The sequence below is a fragment of the Tetrao urogallus genome (assembly GCF_951394365.1).
Source record: "Tetrao urogallus genome assembly, chromosome: 4".
NCBI lineage: Eukaryota > Metazoa > Chordata > Aves > Galliformes > Phasianidae > Tetrao > Tetrao urogallus.
This window is the reverse complement of record NC_136817.1, coordinates 31,379,562-31,398,581: the sequence shown is the minus strand read 5'-3', so window position 1 is coordinate 31,398,581 and position 19,020 is coordinate 31,379,562. Positions and strand designations below refer to the sequence as shown.

Below are 19,020 nucleotides of genomic sequence, written 5' to 3'. Positions count from 1 at the left end.
GAAATCGCTACTCCGTCAGATGAGGGGAGAGTGAAACTGCGGCTGGGAGCGCGCGCACGGCGCGAGGCTGAGGGCAAGTGCGGGCCTCCCCTCAGGGACCCGCAGCCACCTCATGGGACCGCCATTTTGGGGCCAGCTGCCGAGGTGCCCCCCGGCGCGGAGAGCTCCGTTCCCGCACGGGGCGGCAGTGGCGGGTCCGCCCCATCAGGGGCGTCTCCTCGGCGGCGGCACGGGGCCGCCTCCCCCGTCCCCGCCTCCCGGCTCCCCAGTCGCGCCGGCGGCTGGACGGGAGCGGAGCGGAGCCGCGGCGCGCTGCCTGCCCGCCCCGTCCCGACCCGACCCATGCGCTGAGGGGCGGCGGGATGGGGCTGCGGGGCGGTGGCGGCCGTGCCGGGGGGCCGGCTCCCGGCTGGACGTGCCTGCTGCTGTGCGCCGCGCTCCGGAGCCTGCTGGCCAGCCCGGGCAGCGAGGGTGAGCGGAGACGGGGCGGCCGGGGCAGAGCCCTGCGTCGGGCTGGTTTTTGTTCGATTTCGTAGCGCTTCACGGCGGGGAGCAGGGAGAGCGAGCGAACGCGTTCTGCCGGGTGCGGGCGGCTTGCACAGGTGCGCGTGCAGCCGGGGAGTTGCACAGGTGCGCGGGCTGCGCGCGAGGTGCTCACGCAGCTCGGGTACCCGCGGGTCTCCCGCTCCCCGCAGCGCGCTGACTCGGTGCCTCGGAACGCAGCCCCGCTCAGCCCGCTGCGCCGCGTCGCCGAGCTGAGCTGCTTTGGGGTGTCTGAAATCGCTGGGAAGCCGGCAGCCGTAAATACACGTTCAGCTCTTCTGTCCCGCGGGGGTGCATCTTTTTTTATTTTTATTTTTATTTTAAATTTTCCGCTCTTTTATTTTTTGACATCCGTAGGTACGCCGTGGTAGAAAAGCAGGGAACGGGGAACTTGAGCATCCTGGAGGGGGTTGCCGGCCGCTTTTGTGATGCGCAGTAACTGCGATTCGAGGTCATTTGCGAAAGTCTTTGGAGGGAGGAGGGATGCGGGGGGTGGCGGGGAGAGCAGTCGCCAGGATGTCAGAGACGCGGCCCGAGGTGACCGGCGAGCTGTAATTTGTTGTGGCAGAGTGCAAATAATGCCGATCGCCGCTCGAACGAGAAGTACAGAGGCAAGGGGAAACGCTGCTGTTCTAAGTGCGAGGGTGTTTCACGTTAAATATTAGGGAAAATCTCCGAGGGATGAGGCACTGGCACAGACTGCCCAGGGAGGTGGTGCAGTCACTGTCTCCGGAGGTGTTCAAGAGCTGTAGAGATGTGGCACTGACGGACGTGGTCCGTCAGTGGGATGGGTGGGAGGGGTCGGTGGTTGAGCTGGATGATCTTAGAGATTTTTTCCAGCCTCAGCGGTTCTGTGTTTAGCATCCAGAATACGCGTTGCTTCGGGCGTTCTGGAAATGGCTTTGGCTCTCTCCGAATGGGACAGCAGTGGGCCCCATTCTTCAGCCCCGCGCTGCTCTGGCCGCTGTCGGTCGACTGCTGCCGAGCAGCCCCGCTCCTGGGAAAGGCTCACCTGCCTGTCGGGATGTGCTCCCACTTGACGTCGATTTGGGTTTGAAAAGTTGGGTTTGGCTGCTTACAGGTTCTGCAGAGAGACCCTCCCTGGGATTGGTTGTCCTGCCCAGCTGGCGGGAAGCTTTGCCTTTGCTGGGGTGGAGGTGGCTGTCTCAGAGCCGAGAATGTTTTCTGAAGTTGTGTGCGTTGGTTTTTGTGGGTCTTGCTGTTATCCCTCGTTCTGCTCAGCACGGTTAAAAAACATCTAGCAGTATCGGTATGTAACATGTATGAGCATTTGCCATCCTTTGTGCAGCTACGTAATTGCTATTTTCAGAAACTCCATGACGATTTTTGTTTCTCAAACGCTTACTGTAATACACAGTGGCATTGTAGGACAAGATATGTGCAATTGGCAACTCCTTGTGCCCGAGTTCCTGTCTTATCCTACAGCAGAGACTATGGGGAAAGCGCTTTAATAATCTATGCTAAAATTTGGAGGGAGAAAAGAATGAATTGTTTGGGATCCATAGGCTGAAAATAGCTTTTGGAAAGTGCAGCTGAGTTTCCCTGACTTTTTTTTTTTGTGTGTGTGTGCGTAAGTATCGTAAATGTCCACTAGGTATTTCCAGTCACAGGTTATAGGGTAAACACTGGGGAAACTGAATTAAATTTCTGCCCTGTTTTCCTCTGAAAGGGAAACAAAACCAACTTTGATTTTGGTTGCCTTTTTCTCAAACTGTGTTATTAAAAGCCAGATGTGCTGGGCTCAATGCTGTTTCACATCCCGGGTATTGTTTAGCTGTTACCAGAGTTCATTCATTAGAATTAGAGGTTTCCCTCCTCCCTTTGACTGCTTTTACAAATTCAAAAACCTGTCACAGTGCAAATATTCCAAAGAGTTCTGTGAAAATATTACATATAATTTGGGAACACCGGTATTTCATGAGTAGCTGACTGCTTTCAGATGCTTTGCCTATGAAATGTGTAGGGAGCTGCTGCCCTCAAGTTACCATTGTGCTTGAATGAACGTAGCGCTTTCCACAGAAATAAAATACGTTTGCTATTGTGATAGCAATCAGAAACACATTGCTTCAGCCTGGGAGGGGGGGGTTGCGTTGTTGATACTGTAATTACTTGGATTATATATTTATGGTAGCCTTGCAGTTTCAAAGCAGCAGAGTGTGTGAACCTGAATAGATTTGCTATGTGGACTGAGTCTCTTTTTATTTTTTTCTTTTTTTTTTTTTTTCTTTTTTTTTTCCCCCCTACCCACTGGCAGCAACTTGTGACCCATCCCAGGCACCAGAGGCAGCCCTGCAATGTACGGATGGGCTCCCCTGCACCTCCTTTAGTTTAGAAATGCATGTTTTAAATGGTTCTGTTGCTGATGCTAGGGCTTGGGAAGTGGCTTTTGTGAATTATTTATGTGAAATATAGAATGAACAAAGGAATTGTCCTTTGTGCACCCCCGTCACCCCAAACTTCAGCGTGGTTTGTTACACATAGCCTGCGAGTTTGCATTGGTTTGCAGGTCTTCACCCAGATAACCTCAAAAAGTGCTGCGTGGGCAAAGTCCCAAAGGAATGGAGTACCTGGGATCTTCTAAGTGCTTGTAACAAAGTAACTCATCAACTTACAAACATAATTGTCCTTAAATACAAGGTGTATTTCACTTCAAGGGCTTTTCTGAGTAAGTCAGTGCTGAGGAGGAAGTGCTATCACAGTGGGTTACCCTAAAGTGGATGAGAAGAAATGCAGTCTCAAGTCAATGTCATTACTTAGAGAGAAGGTGAGAAAGTCAGAGTGTCTATGACTTTGTGGTATGTGTTGCACTAGTTTTAGGGATTTAAGCTAAAGAACAGCCTTTTAGTTCTAAACTCTTGCATTTGATCCTTCTCCTGAATTCTTGTGGGGATTTTTGAAGCAGTTTCTCTTGATGTATCATTTTTAATTTGAATGAATGAATAAGTGAGTGCAATTAAAGGGGCAGGTCTGGTAGAGGGAAAAATAGCGGAAGGTGGTAATTTGCAGATTATTCATGACAGAGCCTGGAATGAGCCTACCTGTTCTAAATGCATTGACTTGAGTGTGTTTTGTTCCATGTTGACGTATAATTTCTGTCATGGAGCACTGGATAAATGAATATTTAGGTATAACATCACAGTGTTTATAATTAACTATCGAATGCAGTCCTTTTTCAATGAGTTTGTCATGCGTTTCATAGAAGCAGGTGTGAAAATCCCTTCACTTTTCGAATCCTTCTATTTCTATTAGTTGAATGCTTTGGGTAAAAATAGATATGAGAGCTTTTTGTTTTGCTTGTATTGCTCTTAATAACTCAGCTTCATCTCTTGCACGTTCACACAGCTGTTGCATTTTTTGCAGTTCTGTAGGTACAGGTAACACGAGCACAAGTTGTGTGTGCAGAATGGGCAATCCAGGGCACGTGGCACTCTGTTCTGCAGAGTTCTGAGAGGAATTTATTCTGTTTGTGTACTGGAGCAGTTCCTTATATGCTTTCTGTAACAGCGCTGCGTAGCCTCCATGCTGTACATTTATTTTAGTTATAGGAGCGATCCCATTAACTTTAAAATTTACTGTGGTGGAATTACTGGAATGAGGAGGGACAACTCATGTCTAATGGTCTTTTTGGGATCAGTCTGATGTGATGTATGGCTTTTCAAGAGGTTTAGAATGACTCAGTCATGATTTTATAATGGAAACTGCTATCCTTTTGACAGTAAAATGGCATTTGAAACGCAGCACTTTCAAGTATATGACTAAAAGCATTGCTGCCTAATGACACATGTTTTATTTAATAAAAAAAAAAAAGGAAATAAGCAATAAGTAAAATTGACTACAGTACAATACTTGTTTGCTTTTGAGGTATATTTTAAAAATTGTAATAAATAGTGGAAAACTGGCAAACTATCTTAAACAGAACCACTGACAGATCGTCAGCTTACTGCATCATAAATGTTGACACCATAATTTGGAGCATAAAGCAGCTATTTGCAGATCAATTTACAGGTGGATAAACTGACAGGTACCATGGGGGAGCAGGAACAGTCAGTGGGGCTCATCTGGCAGTTTCTACCTCCTCCCTTCCCACTCCCATGGTTACCTCATGTTTTGGCCCTTCCGCAACGTTCCTCATCCATCTCCTTATCTGCTCTTCTGTTGCTGTGAAATGAGGAAATCAAATCTCACCAATAAATGTGTGTTTATTCTTTGTAGTAAACACAGAAATAAACATTTTGTAGCAAACAATGGGAGGGAAAGTGGGATCAGGATTTCATGAGTTGTTTCAGAAATCGGAAGGCAGGACAGTTTATTACATGATGCCTTGTTCTCCAATCTCTCTGTGTTTATGCTATATTGTTCTGAGGATTTCTGTGTCATTCCTGCAGAAGTCCTTGTTCCCACCATGCAGTTCTCAACCTGAGGAAGAACAGCTGAGTGATGGTGCTGGGTGCTGCTGTGTTTCAGGTCTCACTTAGAAGTGGGCTGGTAAACCCCCAGTATTTCTGACCTGGAGTTGAAAGTAAGTTTTTCGCAGTCCAGTATGTCCTGCCACAGGTGTATCTTTCTCACTGCCGTAAGGGTTAGTGAGCTATGGGGCCTGATTTCAACCAGTGTGGTCTTGCAATAGGTATTTTTCCTTACTCAGACAAGGTTAGAAAGATGCATAGAAATACAGTGTTAATGATTGCATTGGAATGAACCATTTTTTAAATAGCTTAGTCCTTACTAAAGTCATTTTCTTTGATCTGTTCTGTAAAGTTGCTATGTATTTTAAATCAGAAGTCTTTTTTCTTTGAAAATACATTTTGTATTTGACATGTTTGTGTATTTTTTGGGACAAATGGAACGAAGAGATGAATAGTCCTCTATTCATATGGTGCTTGTTCCCTCACCTTGCTCTCTGGCTGGATATGAAGATGACAGATTTTGAGTGTTTGGTGCCCCAGCAGCTCTCGTGGCTGGCTGTATTGACAGACTTGAGCACTGGCTCTCAGTAGCTTTAGGTCTCTGTAGGGATTTATTACCCTTTTAGTCGTCTTTTTGACCTATTATTATCACTTTCAGTCTCAGTTCTGGTATTTGCTCTGGCTTTGGTCAGTGCAATATCTGAGTTTCTTCAAAGGTTTAAGGCGCTTATCCTCCTGGAGGTAGAAAGCAATTATCCCTATCTTCTGTGGGGAGGCTGATGGGGAAGGGACAGGAGCACTGCCACTCGCAGCCTTGAACATGTGGCTTCTGGGTTCAGGAGACGTGGGCAGGCTGCACTAAGCTGTGCATGTGGGCACAGCCTTCCTCTCCTTACAAATAGCAGTATGATGCATTGGGCCAGAAGTATCGCAGCATTCAGCACATACTGTGGCAGTCTTGCTTGGGATGTGACAGTGGTGGGAAATGCTACCTTTTTTTCTCTCCCTCTTGGTATTTGAACTGTGCAGGAGATATATAAGGAGTCTTTGGCCAGTTTGAGCTTCTCAGGTGGCCATTAGTTGGCTGGATTAGTTGGCAAAATCTCTTGAAGAGGGTGATGTAGCACGTACTGTCATGGCAAGTTGGGGACTACTTCTGTGAGAAGGTCTGGCAGCCTGGGGGACGGGGCAGTTTCTTTTCCTTTTCTTTCCCCTGGCAAGCTCCCAAGTAGGGTGCATGTGGAGAGGAAATGATTTTCCTTCTGGACATTAAAAGCTACCTGCAAGCAGGTATTTTCAGATGTGCTCTTTGGAATTCAGGTATGTAAATCCCTTGGGATTTACTCTGAGTCACCCAGAGAGCATGTCAAAGAGAGAGTAGGACCTTGGAACTCAGGCTTCTGTGTCAGCTGCTTCATTACAGCGTAGAGGGCAGTACTTGAAGTGTTTTGAAAGTGTATCTGCTCCTTGGTTCTCTGATTTGAATCATTTGCTGTAAGGAAGGATTTGGAGCAACTAGTTTGGACTTTGTAATTCTCTGAGGAGACAGAGAAACTTGTGGGAATAGATTAATTATTCAGCATCGATAATGTGCATTTCATGATGTTTCTGGGTGGATTTGTATCATTTTCTGTTTCCTTGTTAAAACAGTGAAATTGATTGAAGTAGCCTTTATGTTAGTTTCTCCAAAATTTAGTCATTCCATTATCCATCTAATCTTCATACACAATGTCTTCCTAAAACATGTTGGCAATCTGCTCTTCCTGCTAGTAACTTCCACTTTCTTCCTTCTGAAATAGAAGGGATAAGCTGTCAACCCCCTGAAAAGCCAGTAGATCATCTTAAACACTTTTTTGCTCCCAAATGCTATCTAAGCATTATGTCAGTTTCTTTTTTTCTACTTGAGTGAACTCTGTGGCAGCAGAGTAGTCATTATTGTCAACAGGAAGGCTTTATTGGTGCTGGACAGTGAGGTCTTGCAAGTCCACTGGTAGTGAAAGCTGACAGCCTTGACAGCTCTGGATGTGTCTGGTGAGTTTCTTTCCTCTTGTTGCATCTAGTTATGTGCACAAGAATTTGATGCCAGTGTCTTTGAGGACCTGTTTTCAGAACAGAGATGGAGTTGTTTGTAGTTGGCAATGTTTTGCATTAGGGCAAAATGTGAGATTTCATTTCAACATGGCCAGCAGGTGGTTTGATTGCATTGGGAATCTGTTGGGATTTAGGGCTTCTCTTTGTGTGTGCTTAATGAGGAGCTTGATTTAAGTAGCATATCGAAGAAATTGGCTCTGTCCTTCAGCCACTTGCAGAGACCTTGGTAGTGGTTGGAGGCTCTCGGTCTGCAGGCAGTGCTGGTGTTTTTTTTGCTCCGCCTAGACCTCTGTGATGCTTGCTGGCTGTTTTGCCTTCTCAGTGGAACCTTCTTTCTGGTTGCCAATAGCAGGGTGTTAATAATTTCCCCCGGTCCTGTTTGCCACAACCAGTCTCAATCTGGAGAGATGCTGTTGTGTTGATATGGTATTGTTTCCAGTCAGTCTTATGAGTGGGGCTAGGGAACATTTTACTGACTGTATGGGAACTGCTGAGTCACGGCCTGAACCTCTGACTGATCACCTGAGGCGAGCCATGAGCCAGCCAGAGGAGCACAGGTGAAGGCAATTCACCTGTGCTGCCGGAGGGGGTGGAGCCAGGCTCCATCCCTCCTAGACCTATTTAAGAGCTGGCTACCAGTGGGGAAGGATCTCTTCTGGAGATCGCCTCTATTGGTGTTTTGTGGTGAGCCCAGCATAAGGGTAAGCCTTCCATTTATTCTCTTTTGTTATCATTGTCCACTTCGCCTAACTCTCTTGATTATATCATGATTGTAACATCTTGATATCCATTGATTGTACACTGACTTTTTCTCTTCCTTCTTCCTAAATATGTATATTTTTAAATTAAATAGTGGTTTTGATGGGAGTAAAACTTTGCCATTTAAAAAAAAAAAAAAAAAAGTAAACCATACTGGGAACTAAGTTTCCAGGTACTTTGATGTCAACTTAATAAATGTGCAAATGATTGTCTCTTGCCTTGAGTGCAAATCCTTGTAAGGGGAAAAACCTGTGGTTTCCTATTTGTTTAGTAAAACAGAAGTGAGCTTATTGTCCCAACCCCAAGGCTGTGGCCAGTGCCTGTAAATAACTTTGACAAAGGGCAGTATCACACCCCTTGTAAACAGTATGTGCAAACAGCAATTATATGGTATTTTTTGCATTATGTCTGTAACGTTTTCTGGCTGTTGTTATGACTGCAATTGCCCACCTGCCTTCAAAACCTGTGAATCCATGATATAGATTCTAGCGTTTTGGCCCTTGCTATAAAAGGGAATCATTAGAAAGCTAAGAGCAGAACAAAGCCAACGTAATAAAATATAAATCTGCAGTTAATATTAGTTTATATAAGTTCATTAAGTAGTGTATTTTTTTCTTCCTCCAGTGGGCTATAAATAATAGGTACTGTTACAGCTTGCACTCTGCTGTAGCTGGTTTCCACTGCTGGAAATATTTCTGAGGTTCTTTCCTGCTTGTTTTTGTCCAAATTCGGTGTAGCTAATTAATGCAAAACATCTGCTCCCTGGTGACTTTGATTTCTTACAGGAGTTTATTTTTTTCATTTGTTTTTGCTATCTTGGATTATTTTTGACTGTCAGTCATTGGAGCGCCTTGGATTTATACTTTTTGAGGAAATATTTGGCAGAACTGGGAAAACAGTTGGAAAATGAATGGCAACAATACTGCAATAAAAACAAGCAAAGATTTATGAAGGAGAAAAACTTTGACTCATGATGATGAAGAGTCCTTTGCAGTCAGTGTATCCTGGTGGTGCTGTGAACTCCAGGTGTGCAGGAGGAAGAACGGGGAGGTATGCAGTATAAGGATACGCTGCATACATCACCGTAAGCTCTGCTAATGGTGATGAGTTTGGCAGCTCTACCCCTGCCTTGGGCTGGGGAAAGGAGGAGGAGAGTGGAGGTGCAAGGTTTGGTGGAGAGCTTGAGATGCTATTCAGGAGACCTCCTGATGAGGTCTTGTCACGCACTTTGACCCCCATCCAACAGAGCATTTCACCTCATGTTTAATTTATAGTGTGTGAATATTCCCATGAGAAGTTTCTCACGACTGTTTTAAATGGAGTTGCTCCCACAAGCTCAGAGTGTTGGGTCAGAGCTGGGGTTACCTTGATTTAGCTCTGACCTTTCTGTGGATGGCTACATCCCATGGAGTACAGTGCAGAGGAAGCCAGGAGTTGCAGGAGGAGCCTTGAGGATGTAGGAGCACTTACTAGATTTGCACCTTTTCTCATATGGGAGTTCAAACTTGGGTTACTGAAAACAGTGCTCAGATTCTTGTGGAATTTGTAACAAATGTATTAAAGCAGTGTTTTGTTTCAGTTTTTTTAAAGCCAAAACACTTTCTTTCAAATGCTCTTCTTTTAAAATGTCCTACTTATAAAATTGTGGTGTTTTGAAATATTCATGCAGGCTTTAAGGGGAGGCTTCTTTACTCTTGCTCATGTTGTGATGGGATATTGATTTGGTCAAAAGGGTTTTTTTTTTCTCTCCTACTTGTTGTGTTTCAGTGAAATAATAAAAGCAGATTGATATGGCTTTACAGCTTCATAGTATGAACTGTCACTTCATGATATCTTGACTGTTTTGCCTGTTCCAGAGTGATTTCTCATTAAGAAATTCATTAGGCTGTGCCATGTGGTAAGTCTTTTGCCTTCAAGTGGTATGAGTTTGAGGTGCCTAAGGAATAACAGGCAGTAGGCTCAAAGACTTGCAGCCCAGAAGAGTCAAGTCTTTCATACTCTTGTGTGAGCCATGAATGTTCTTCTGGTAGATCCTTGGATAGTAAAATGGCAGGAGGAGATGTGGCTGGCAAGTTGAGAAGCACTCGATGTTTTATCCTGCGGGTGGGGGATTTTTGTTTTTCAGGTTGCCTTCTTTCCCCTTTTGAAACTGAAACAGAGCAATTGAAACTGCTTCAGCTGATCTTGCACCAGACTAGAGCTAGAAAAACTATCTCACTTAGGTGGTGTGACTAAAGTCATGAGTTGGTGGCTTCAGCCTCAGACCTTGTGCTATTGTGATAGCACTGCCCTGCTTTCAGTTGTGCCATCTGATGCTGCCTCACAGCACTGTGTACTAGGTGGCTGCATCAGATGGGATGCTCTGCTGTGTGGGCAGGTGCATTGGCTTAGGTCAGCATTGAATGCTATCAGCTTTGGCATTTCTATGCTTCCTTCTAGCCACGGTCCCAGCGTAGTCATGGTGAAACTGCTAAATGCCTATTGGATGAGCATGATGAGGACATCTGAATGAAAAGTCGGATCCAGTCTCCCATTAGAGATTCATGAGTGAAAGGACAGCAGTAATTCACCACCTAGAGTTCAGGGCAGAGGTTTAGTTCACTTCTGGTTTTGTTCCAACTTGATTGCTCACCCGTAGTAAGCAGTCTATCTGAGAACAAGAGTGTATGCAAATTCCCTCAGCCGTTATTCTGTATTAAAAAAAAATAGGAAAAAAGGCTGTGGTGTGACTTTAGACTTAATCATCATTTATCCTACCCTGAAGGCATGGAAGTTAATGATGATATAGATCTGTGTGGTTTTGTGTTCCCCTTGACTGAGCATTAGAAATAATTAGGGCTTGTGGGATGGATGCACGGCTGGTGGAGATGAGCAAAACACATTTTTGAATCAATGTATGTGGCTCTTCCAAGTTCTCTGGCAAAGATACAGGTGCTAAGTGTGTGCTTATTGGCTCTGAGGTTTCTTGCTTGTTGAGACACATCTAGCTGATGCTGAAGGGAAAGGAAGTGGGAATAAATGAGTTCTGGTCCTTTGAAAGTTTTTAAGGTGATGGGGTAAGCAGAGTTGCTAGCAATTTCTGGAGAGCCTTCTTCAGAGAGATGAGCTCCCCTGCATCCCAAGGGCTGCTGAGCATAGGTCTGGGCTATGCCCAGGACTCCCAAGCTGTACAGGAGCTGGCACTGACCCTCCTGAAGGATGTGAGCCTTAAGCACATTGTTGCAGATTTTCCTGAATTACCACCTCCTGTCATCAGAACATTTGGCAATTAGACAGCAGTGGCCAAATACCTGCTGCTGGTTGTCACAGGTTTGATGAGGAGGAACTGCTTCTGTTGCTCCTGAGGAGATCTGTAGTCTTTTTTCTTTTTTTTTTTTTTAATCCTGTTGTGGGTCAAACCAGAGGAACTTTTGGCTATTTTTATTCAGGTGCAGAAAAGCTTCACGTGATGAGTGGTGAAAGCATCTCATTAGGATGGCATCAACTCTTCGGGGAAAAACTGTTTTAGCAGAGAATTTACACACCGTAGCTATGTACTTTACCTGCCATTTGCCCACTGTTTTCCTCCTAGCCTGGCCAATCTGCTTAAAAGCCGTTTCAGTGATCTGCAGTTTCTTAACAAAAGCCATTTCAGCAAAAATAACATTGCTGCCAGGGTTGGGAAGGAGAGGAGGCTGACACCGTCACCCTGAGCGGGCGCTCCTGCAGTTGACACTTTGCGGGATCCTCCCTGGGATGTGACCACAGGGCCCCAGCCTGCTCTGGGGCAGGATCAGGGTGCATTTGGATGCTGGCAGTGGTGCAAGTACATGATGCGTTTCCTGGAAACGGCTGGGTGGGGGCTGACGGGGAAAATGCAGAAGCCTTGTGTCAAGGTGGAGCAGTGTAATTTCTGTTTATGTAGGAATTTCTGGGATTCTGAAAGCAAAACATTTCCGTCTTTGCAGGCAATTTAGCGCAACTACTAGCTGAATACATTCCTCAGCAAATCGATACAGTGCAGTATTTTAGAAGATATACTGTGAAGGCAGTTCTGTGCAGAAGCCCGTGGGGCACGCTGTGACCGAGAAGCCCCCTCATGCAGGGAGCTTTTCAAGTCTCCATCCAGAGCAGCCTACAACTTAACGTCACTGGTGGCTTTTGTTCTCTTGGCATGAATTTCAGGTTACAGCACTGTGCCTGTCAAAAGGTGCATCTCATCCCTTCCTATTTATTTTGCTCTGTTTAGAATCCTATTGAAAAAAGAGAGGAAATGTCTTTTTTCTAACTGGAGATTTAGTATTCAGCTCTGTTGGCTGATTCACTGATAGAAAAATTCCCACTGACTTGAGTTAGAATTGAATGGATTATATTATCTTTTCACATGCAGAAAATTATTTTGAAATTGAAGTTAATAACAGCAATTTAAAAATTGTCATTGTTGGATAATACAATATTTATTTTTATCATGTTCTTTTTATGATCTGATGTCTGAATAAAAGCACTTTTCTTGCTTTTTGCTTAATTAGCATGTCATGAAGAACTTTGTGGCATCAAACATGCCATCTAATTACATTCATTACTAGCATCTTTGGGATAAGTTTTAATTAAGTTGTACAGTGTAGATCAATACTTGTATTGCATCCATTGCATCTTATGACAGGAATATACTCTTATGCACAGTTTAATTACAGTGATTGTAATTGGAGGAATTTGGGTAACCTGCCATTTTGTTGGCAGGTTTCTCCTCCTTTTTGAAATGGTTTGCAGCTATAATATAGGACATATTTGTTACGTGTCCTATTTTGAGGAATATTTTAAGATCACCTTTGTGATCTCAGTGAGAAAATGCAGTAGGATTAGGAGCACTTGGGTACTGAATCTTTGACTTCAGCCGAAGCAGGGATAGAAGATAACCTGTAGACATGTCAGGAGGGCAAAACCTGGCCATTACTGGGTGGCATCTGTAAGGGTGGTTGAAAACAATACATTTATTTTACTTAAGCTGTGGTGTGGAAAGCCAACTAATTTTGCTTCCTTATTATGAACATATTTCAGTAAAATCGCTCAATCTTGTTTCTGGTGAATGTCATAGCATTCTGAGCACCCAAGCATGGTTTCTGTTCTAGAAACAATACCCAGATGAGGCAGAAAATCTCTGTGTTCTGTGATAGCATGCTGGATTAATGATTGCATACACTGCAGATATCCACGTATCTTCTTTAAGTGTCTGGCGCCAGGGCTGAGGACAAATTTCCCTACCTGTTGTGTTTTGGCTGTCTTTGTGTACAATGAGCTGCAGTCATCAGCTTTCAGTGTATTACAATGATTACGAGAAAAATTTATCACAATATCACTTCTATTTTAGTATAATGTATGTCTAGTTTTGTTATTTGTGCCTCTGTGTACATAACATGGTTTGCTATTAAGTTCTTGTGCTTCTATACATTTAGGTCATTAACTCTTTAGGGAAAAATAGACACTCTGAAGTGGAATGCCAATTACAGGAACTTGATGAGTCTATTTCTTGTCACAGTGAGAAGGTACTCTCTAAATACTGTATTTATGATGTCTGAGGTAATCAGTTGGCAATGTTCTGATTTTGTTGATGGCGCATTGCAGTAGGGTGACCCGTGCTGATGTAGAGGTCTGTATGCCTTGGGTTTACACTGCTATTTGTCTGTGCAGAGATGGAAAATGTACCTCAGATGAATACCAGAGTTGAGAATTGATATTCCCATTTTTTCTGCTTGTATGTATATGCTATTTCTTTTTCTCTACCAATTGTTAAGTACCTAAATAAATGGGCTTGTTTCCAAAGGACTGAGCATGTATCCTCCTTCTCTTGTTTCCAACTTGTTCTTGGGATAGCTCATCTAAAGTTTGAAAGTCTTGAAGTTTGACTTCCTATGGGATTTCTAAACAGTGCATACATTGGAGACCATGAATTGAAGACTTGAGGAAATTGGTTCCTTATTAGGCTGAACATGGGTGCAAAAATGAGGCTGTGCTATGCAGATAAATATACTGTGGAAAGCAAGAATTACAGTTTGAAGGATTTTTGTGCTTTGCAAAGTAGACTCCTCTTAGACTGAGTTTCTCTGTAACAGCTAGTGATTCAGAGGGAAGTTCTTAATTTGGGAGACTGGAAGTCCGGAGAACAGGAGATGACACTGGAAAGCTCAGCACCAGAAGCTACTGTATTTTTCCTCAGCTGATTTAACTCTGCGTAGATGTATTTTTTTTTAAATTATTTCATGCTTCCATACTCAATATTTCAGGAAATATGAGGGGAAATATTATGAGATTGAGGATAATTTTTATTGCTCTTTAATGTTAATCGTTTGTCTATTGCTTCTGACTTAACAGAACCACTGTATTTTTGGGTGAAGGGTGGGAAGACAATCCCTTGGGTGTGTTAAGTGAAGTTGTAGAGTCTTGGAACAACATGCAAGGGAGAAAAAAAAATAGATTCCTATTAACTGTAATACTGCCATACTTACATATGAAGTACTTCAAAACTTGAATCCATGATAACTAGGGTACTCTGCATGTTGTTTCTTGTTTTGTGTTTGTCTAAAAGGCTTGATTATGCTGAAGACTGTACCACCATAGAAGGAATACGTGTGTATCTTCTGTATGTCTTATACAGAGTTTATGTAGTTACCTGCCTCCCAAAAAGACCAGTCTTAAAGAACTTAATGCAAGAGTCTGGATCTTGCAGAAATTTGGAACGTGTGCAACTTCCAGTTGCAGATCTCAAAGGGTATGATCTCATTGTTAGAGGAGTTACTGCATTGTTACTTTGTCTTACAAAAACCCAGCTTCCTTTGTTAATTATAAACAGCCTATTTTCCATAGCCACCTAAATCATGAAATATTTATTGAAATTTATAAGACGTACACCTTACCAGTTTTTTTCTTTCTTTCAGTGAATTTACTGGACTCACGCACAGTAATGGGGGATCTAGGATGGATAGCCTACCCAAAAAATGGGGTAAGTCTCCGTTATTGTTTGCTTTTTCACTCACAAATTACACTAATTGTTTCCATTCGGAAAGTAGACTACTGGGTTTAAAAACTCCCTGGAGTCATTTGCCTGCAATGGAAGGAAAAATATATAAAACAACGTGCTGGGACTGGAAAAATGGAGCTGTGTAACTGGGGGATTGATTTATTTATGCGGTAGATCCAGCCACAGATATTTTAATTAAAAAAAAAAAAAAAAAAAAAGAAAGAAAAAAATGAGTTTATCCCCTCGCTTGTCTCCTCACCAACAGACCCATGAGATTATATAAATTTAAGCCATGAATTCTGGTTCTTTACTTGAGCATGTGGGGTAAACGTACAACAGTTTTCCACAAATTTTCTTTTGAAACACAGGGTTTGGAACATTACTGTTAGCTTTAAATGAAGAGGGCTGCACAGGCTCCAGATAAAATTTTGGCAGCTGATAACTCTGGAACAGGAGGTGAGTTTTAAGCATCTTGCAGGGTCTATGTTCCTTCCATTAACTGTTCTGAGGGCTGAAGGAACCTGGCTTCCTATTTGATACCAGAGATAGTTACGGAGTTCAGGTATTTTAATACTCATCAATGTGTTCACTTGGCCTGACAGAATTGTATGACCAAAACTCACAGGAATTGTTCTGGCTGGAGCAACCTTGATGCTGTACTGTAATAGAGAACTTTGATAGTCTTGCACGCTGTTGAGTATTCCTGTCAATTCCTGTCATACAGAAGCAATGTCTGGTGTATCCTGAGATAGAAATGCTGCATAGCTGTGCTCTCCGATAAAGCAGATTTCAGGAATGTGGTATACCAGAGTTTTAGGTACCAGGTGAAATGGGCTGCAGAATTGTCTTGCACTCCAGTTCGACTCCCATAAAACACGGTGGCAATGTTTGTACAGTATAGCCAACCCTGTGCATAAATACTATAGACTGAATTACAGTCTGGCTTCCCGTATTTTGTGCAGATAAAAGGTGGTAGTAATAGCAGCCTCACTAAAGCAAGTTGGGTGCTTGCAGACCCTGGTTATGGCAGAAATGTAAAAGCATGAGGGGAGCTTAGTTCATCCTGAAGCCAGTTCAACATCATGTTGTTGTCTAAGTCGATTGCAATATATTTTTTCTCTTGATTTTAAAGATGAGAATTGAACTTGTTCCCCTTGCATATGTGGGCATCAGAATAACTAGTTCCAGATGTGCAGGCAGAGTCTTATGTTGGTGCTATGTCAAACTACAAAGATTCTGTTGTTTACTTCTTAATGTCCACTTTTTCCCTTTTGCACATCTGTCAGTATTCTTCCTAGGCTATAAGCAGTGGCTGCATAATCTCATGTCCTTCCAGAAATGTCAGCAGAGAAATAACTAAGCCTGAAGCATTCAGGATATATCCAGATCTGTATATGTAGATGAGTAAATGAAAAGCTAAATATTCGATGTATAAGTCTCAGTTGCTTTTTTAATATTTAGAGAATTTTTTTTATGTTTAAAAGCCGAGGTTTTGACCAGCACCCTTAGTGCACTCATGAATGCCAAGTTAATGGTTACTGACTCAATTGGGAGACTTTTTTTCTTGATTTAACTAATTCAGATAATAAATGAATCAGACAGTCAGTTTTTGAATTTCCAGAAATCTCTTGTTAATCTTCTTTGTTTTCATGGGACCATAAAAATCCATGAGCTTAGCCCAGTTGTCTCCTTTGGCCTAATATATTTGCAATGTTTTATAAATACTGGGAAAAAAAAAAGGCTTTCCAGACCTAATTCTTTAACCCCTTTATCTGCTCTCAGTCAGCTGTTCTGCAGTCATACTCTTATAGGCTTGATTTAGAAATAAATATATATATGTAAGGTCTACAGTGTGTAAATATTTTAAGTTTTACTTCACTATTTGAATTTGCAAAGAGGTAGGTAGTTTGGAAATAATGCAGGCAAGTTTGTTTGTTTGTTTGAGGTATTCTCATCCTAATTTTTCTCAGAACATCAAAAATATTTGAAATATCTGCGAAGCTTCCAAACAAGGGAAGGAGCAGAAATCTGATAGTATGTAACTCTATGTGTTGTGTATATTTAAGTCTAGTAACTTAAACTGTTTGGTAACAATTGCAGTGATGATGTAGTTCCAACTATAGATATATCGCCTTTTGAAGCAACTTTCAATTTTGTTTTGATAATTCTCCACTAAATCTTTATTATGAATCTTAAGGAAATTAGTGTTTTTCTTAGAACCACATCTGCTAGAAGTAGAAGATTACTGACAGCAGAATTCCTCATGCAAAGAAAGTAAGCAATTTAGACTTCGTAGCTTTGTAGGAGTGCCTGGGAGAAGTTGTAAGTGCATCACAAGGGTTTAAGGGGAGAAGTTTTGAGAACTTCTGTGTTTATTCTTGGAGGGAAAAAAAAGAAAAAGACAACAAAAGATTATGGTGGGGTAAGAGGTTCAGTCATATGAAAAGAACATGCTTCTGGCACATCCTTTATGGTAAGCATCATATTCTAGATTTGTTTCAGATGCATACTATGGTGGATTTTGTGTATTGAAGCTATAAGTCTTTCCTTCCACACTCCAGAAAGATCAAGCTGTACTCATTTAGCCTGCTGCTCGCCTCATTTTTTGCTGAACACAATGGAAAAATGCACTCTACCTTGGGAAATGAAGGGAGCAATGGGGGAAGGAAACTGATTGGCCAGTCTGGAGACAAATTAGGCTTAGAACTACTTCTGTTTCATAGCTGTAATTCCAAATAGAGCACCTCAGCTGCTTTAGTCCTTGTGTGATCAGGGACTGCAAAAAGCAGCAAAATACTGCTGCAAAATAACATGCACCGGGTAATCTTCGGAATAACAGGCTTTAGGGGAGAGAAGTGCTTCATGGCTGTCTCTGCAGAGCTTTCCTAGCTAGGTGCTTATTTGGTATGGGTTTTGGCAGTGTCTGGAATTCTTTCATGCTTTCATTTTGGGTTTCATGGGTTTCATTTTGCCTGTGATTATGGAAGGCAAGAAAAAACTATATACACACACATACACACATATGGGTGTATTTGTGTAGTGGAAATGCTAAGTCATGGCTTGAAACAGTGATTGGGCACCTGGTGGGAAGGCGGGAACCTGGAGCTCAGGTGCATGCAATGTACCTGAGTGACCAGAAGGGGTGGTGCTAGAATCCACCCCTTCCCAGACCTCATTTAAGGTTTGGCAATGGAGGCAAGGCTATCTTGTTGGAGATCCCTGCGTATCTGATGCCTTCTGAAGGTAAGCACCTTATTTTCTTTATTTCTGTACTCCTCGGCTGTTGAATTTGAGCAACCCTCTCACTTGCTGCAGCCTAGGACCCTGTTACTCTGCTGTTGTTGCTGTGCTTTCCATTGCATTACAATTTGTATATTTATGTATGTGAAGCATTGAGAAACCAGCAAAAATGAAATGTGATGTGGCCAAATGTACATGTTGTAAGGAACCAGATGTTGTACAGGAGGAGATGCTTTATTCTGCTGCTCTGCCCTAAATTAATGAATCCTGGTAGCATGGCCTTCTTGGTACCCCAGGAGGGCTTCCCTGGCAGCGTGGTGTTTGGCAACTTACAGCAGTCACATGTGGCTCTTAAAGCCTGTTCTGTTTGTTGAAGCATGAGGAAAGCCTCATGGGGTTTGCATGGTGATGGAGCTCAGAAAGGGGGCCTTCTCACTGCCAGAGGTGCATGATCAGCATGGAAATGCTATTCTTTTTGTAGCTCATGAGTAGAGAATGTATCATGTTACTATAGGTCAGAGGGTTGATTTCCACTTTGTTCTGCAGTGAAAGTTTTCTTTAATCAGAAGAATGTTGTTGGAATTACTAGACGTGATATCAGAAATATCACAAGTGTTTGGCTCCCTCTTTATTAAAATACATGCTTCTGTAGTAAGCATCCACAGCCTCTTTTACCTCCAGACTAACTTGGAGAATTACCAAAACTGGGCATATCAGGGATTTGTGTGCATTACAGGGGGCTGTGATGCTGGCCTAGTCTGACCTCCATAAACTGCCTGTATTTGACTGTGCTAAGTATATTTTTTTTTGTTAAATGGAGACTCCCAGAAGAAGGAACAACAGGAAGTACTGTGAGAAACAGCTGGCTCAGACCAGACAGTGTCTGTAGACTATTGCTGCCTTTCCTCCTCTGACTTAGCAGGAGGCTCTGCAGGATGCATTTTGGCTCCCCACGAAGCCATATCT

At 42.9% G+C, this 19,020-nt stretch overlaps 1 protein-coding gene across 4 annotated transcripts in view; it reads left to right on the top strand.

Moving 5' to 3' along the window:
- Nucleotides 1–362: 362 nt before the first annotated feature.
- Nucleotides 363–19,020, top strand: part of EPHA5 (EPH receptor A5) — a gene marked incomplete at both ends in the record, with an annotated part of 195,883 nt that continues 177,225 nt past the window's right edge. For 2 of the 4 annotated variants that reach the window (XM_079535086.1, XM_079535085.1), the window contains 2 exons: nt 363–471; nt 14,732–14,796. In XM_079535086.1, the coding sequence (XP_079391212.1) occupies nt 363–471; nt 14,732–14,796 (174 nt within the window). The remainder of the gene's footprint in view (nt 472–14,731; nt 14,797–19,020) is intronic. The other 2 variants (XM_079535088.1, XM_079535087.1) reach the window with 1 other exon arrangement.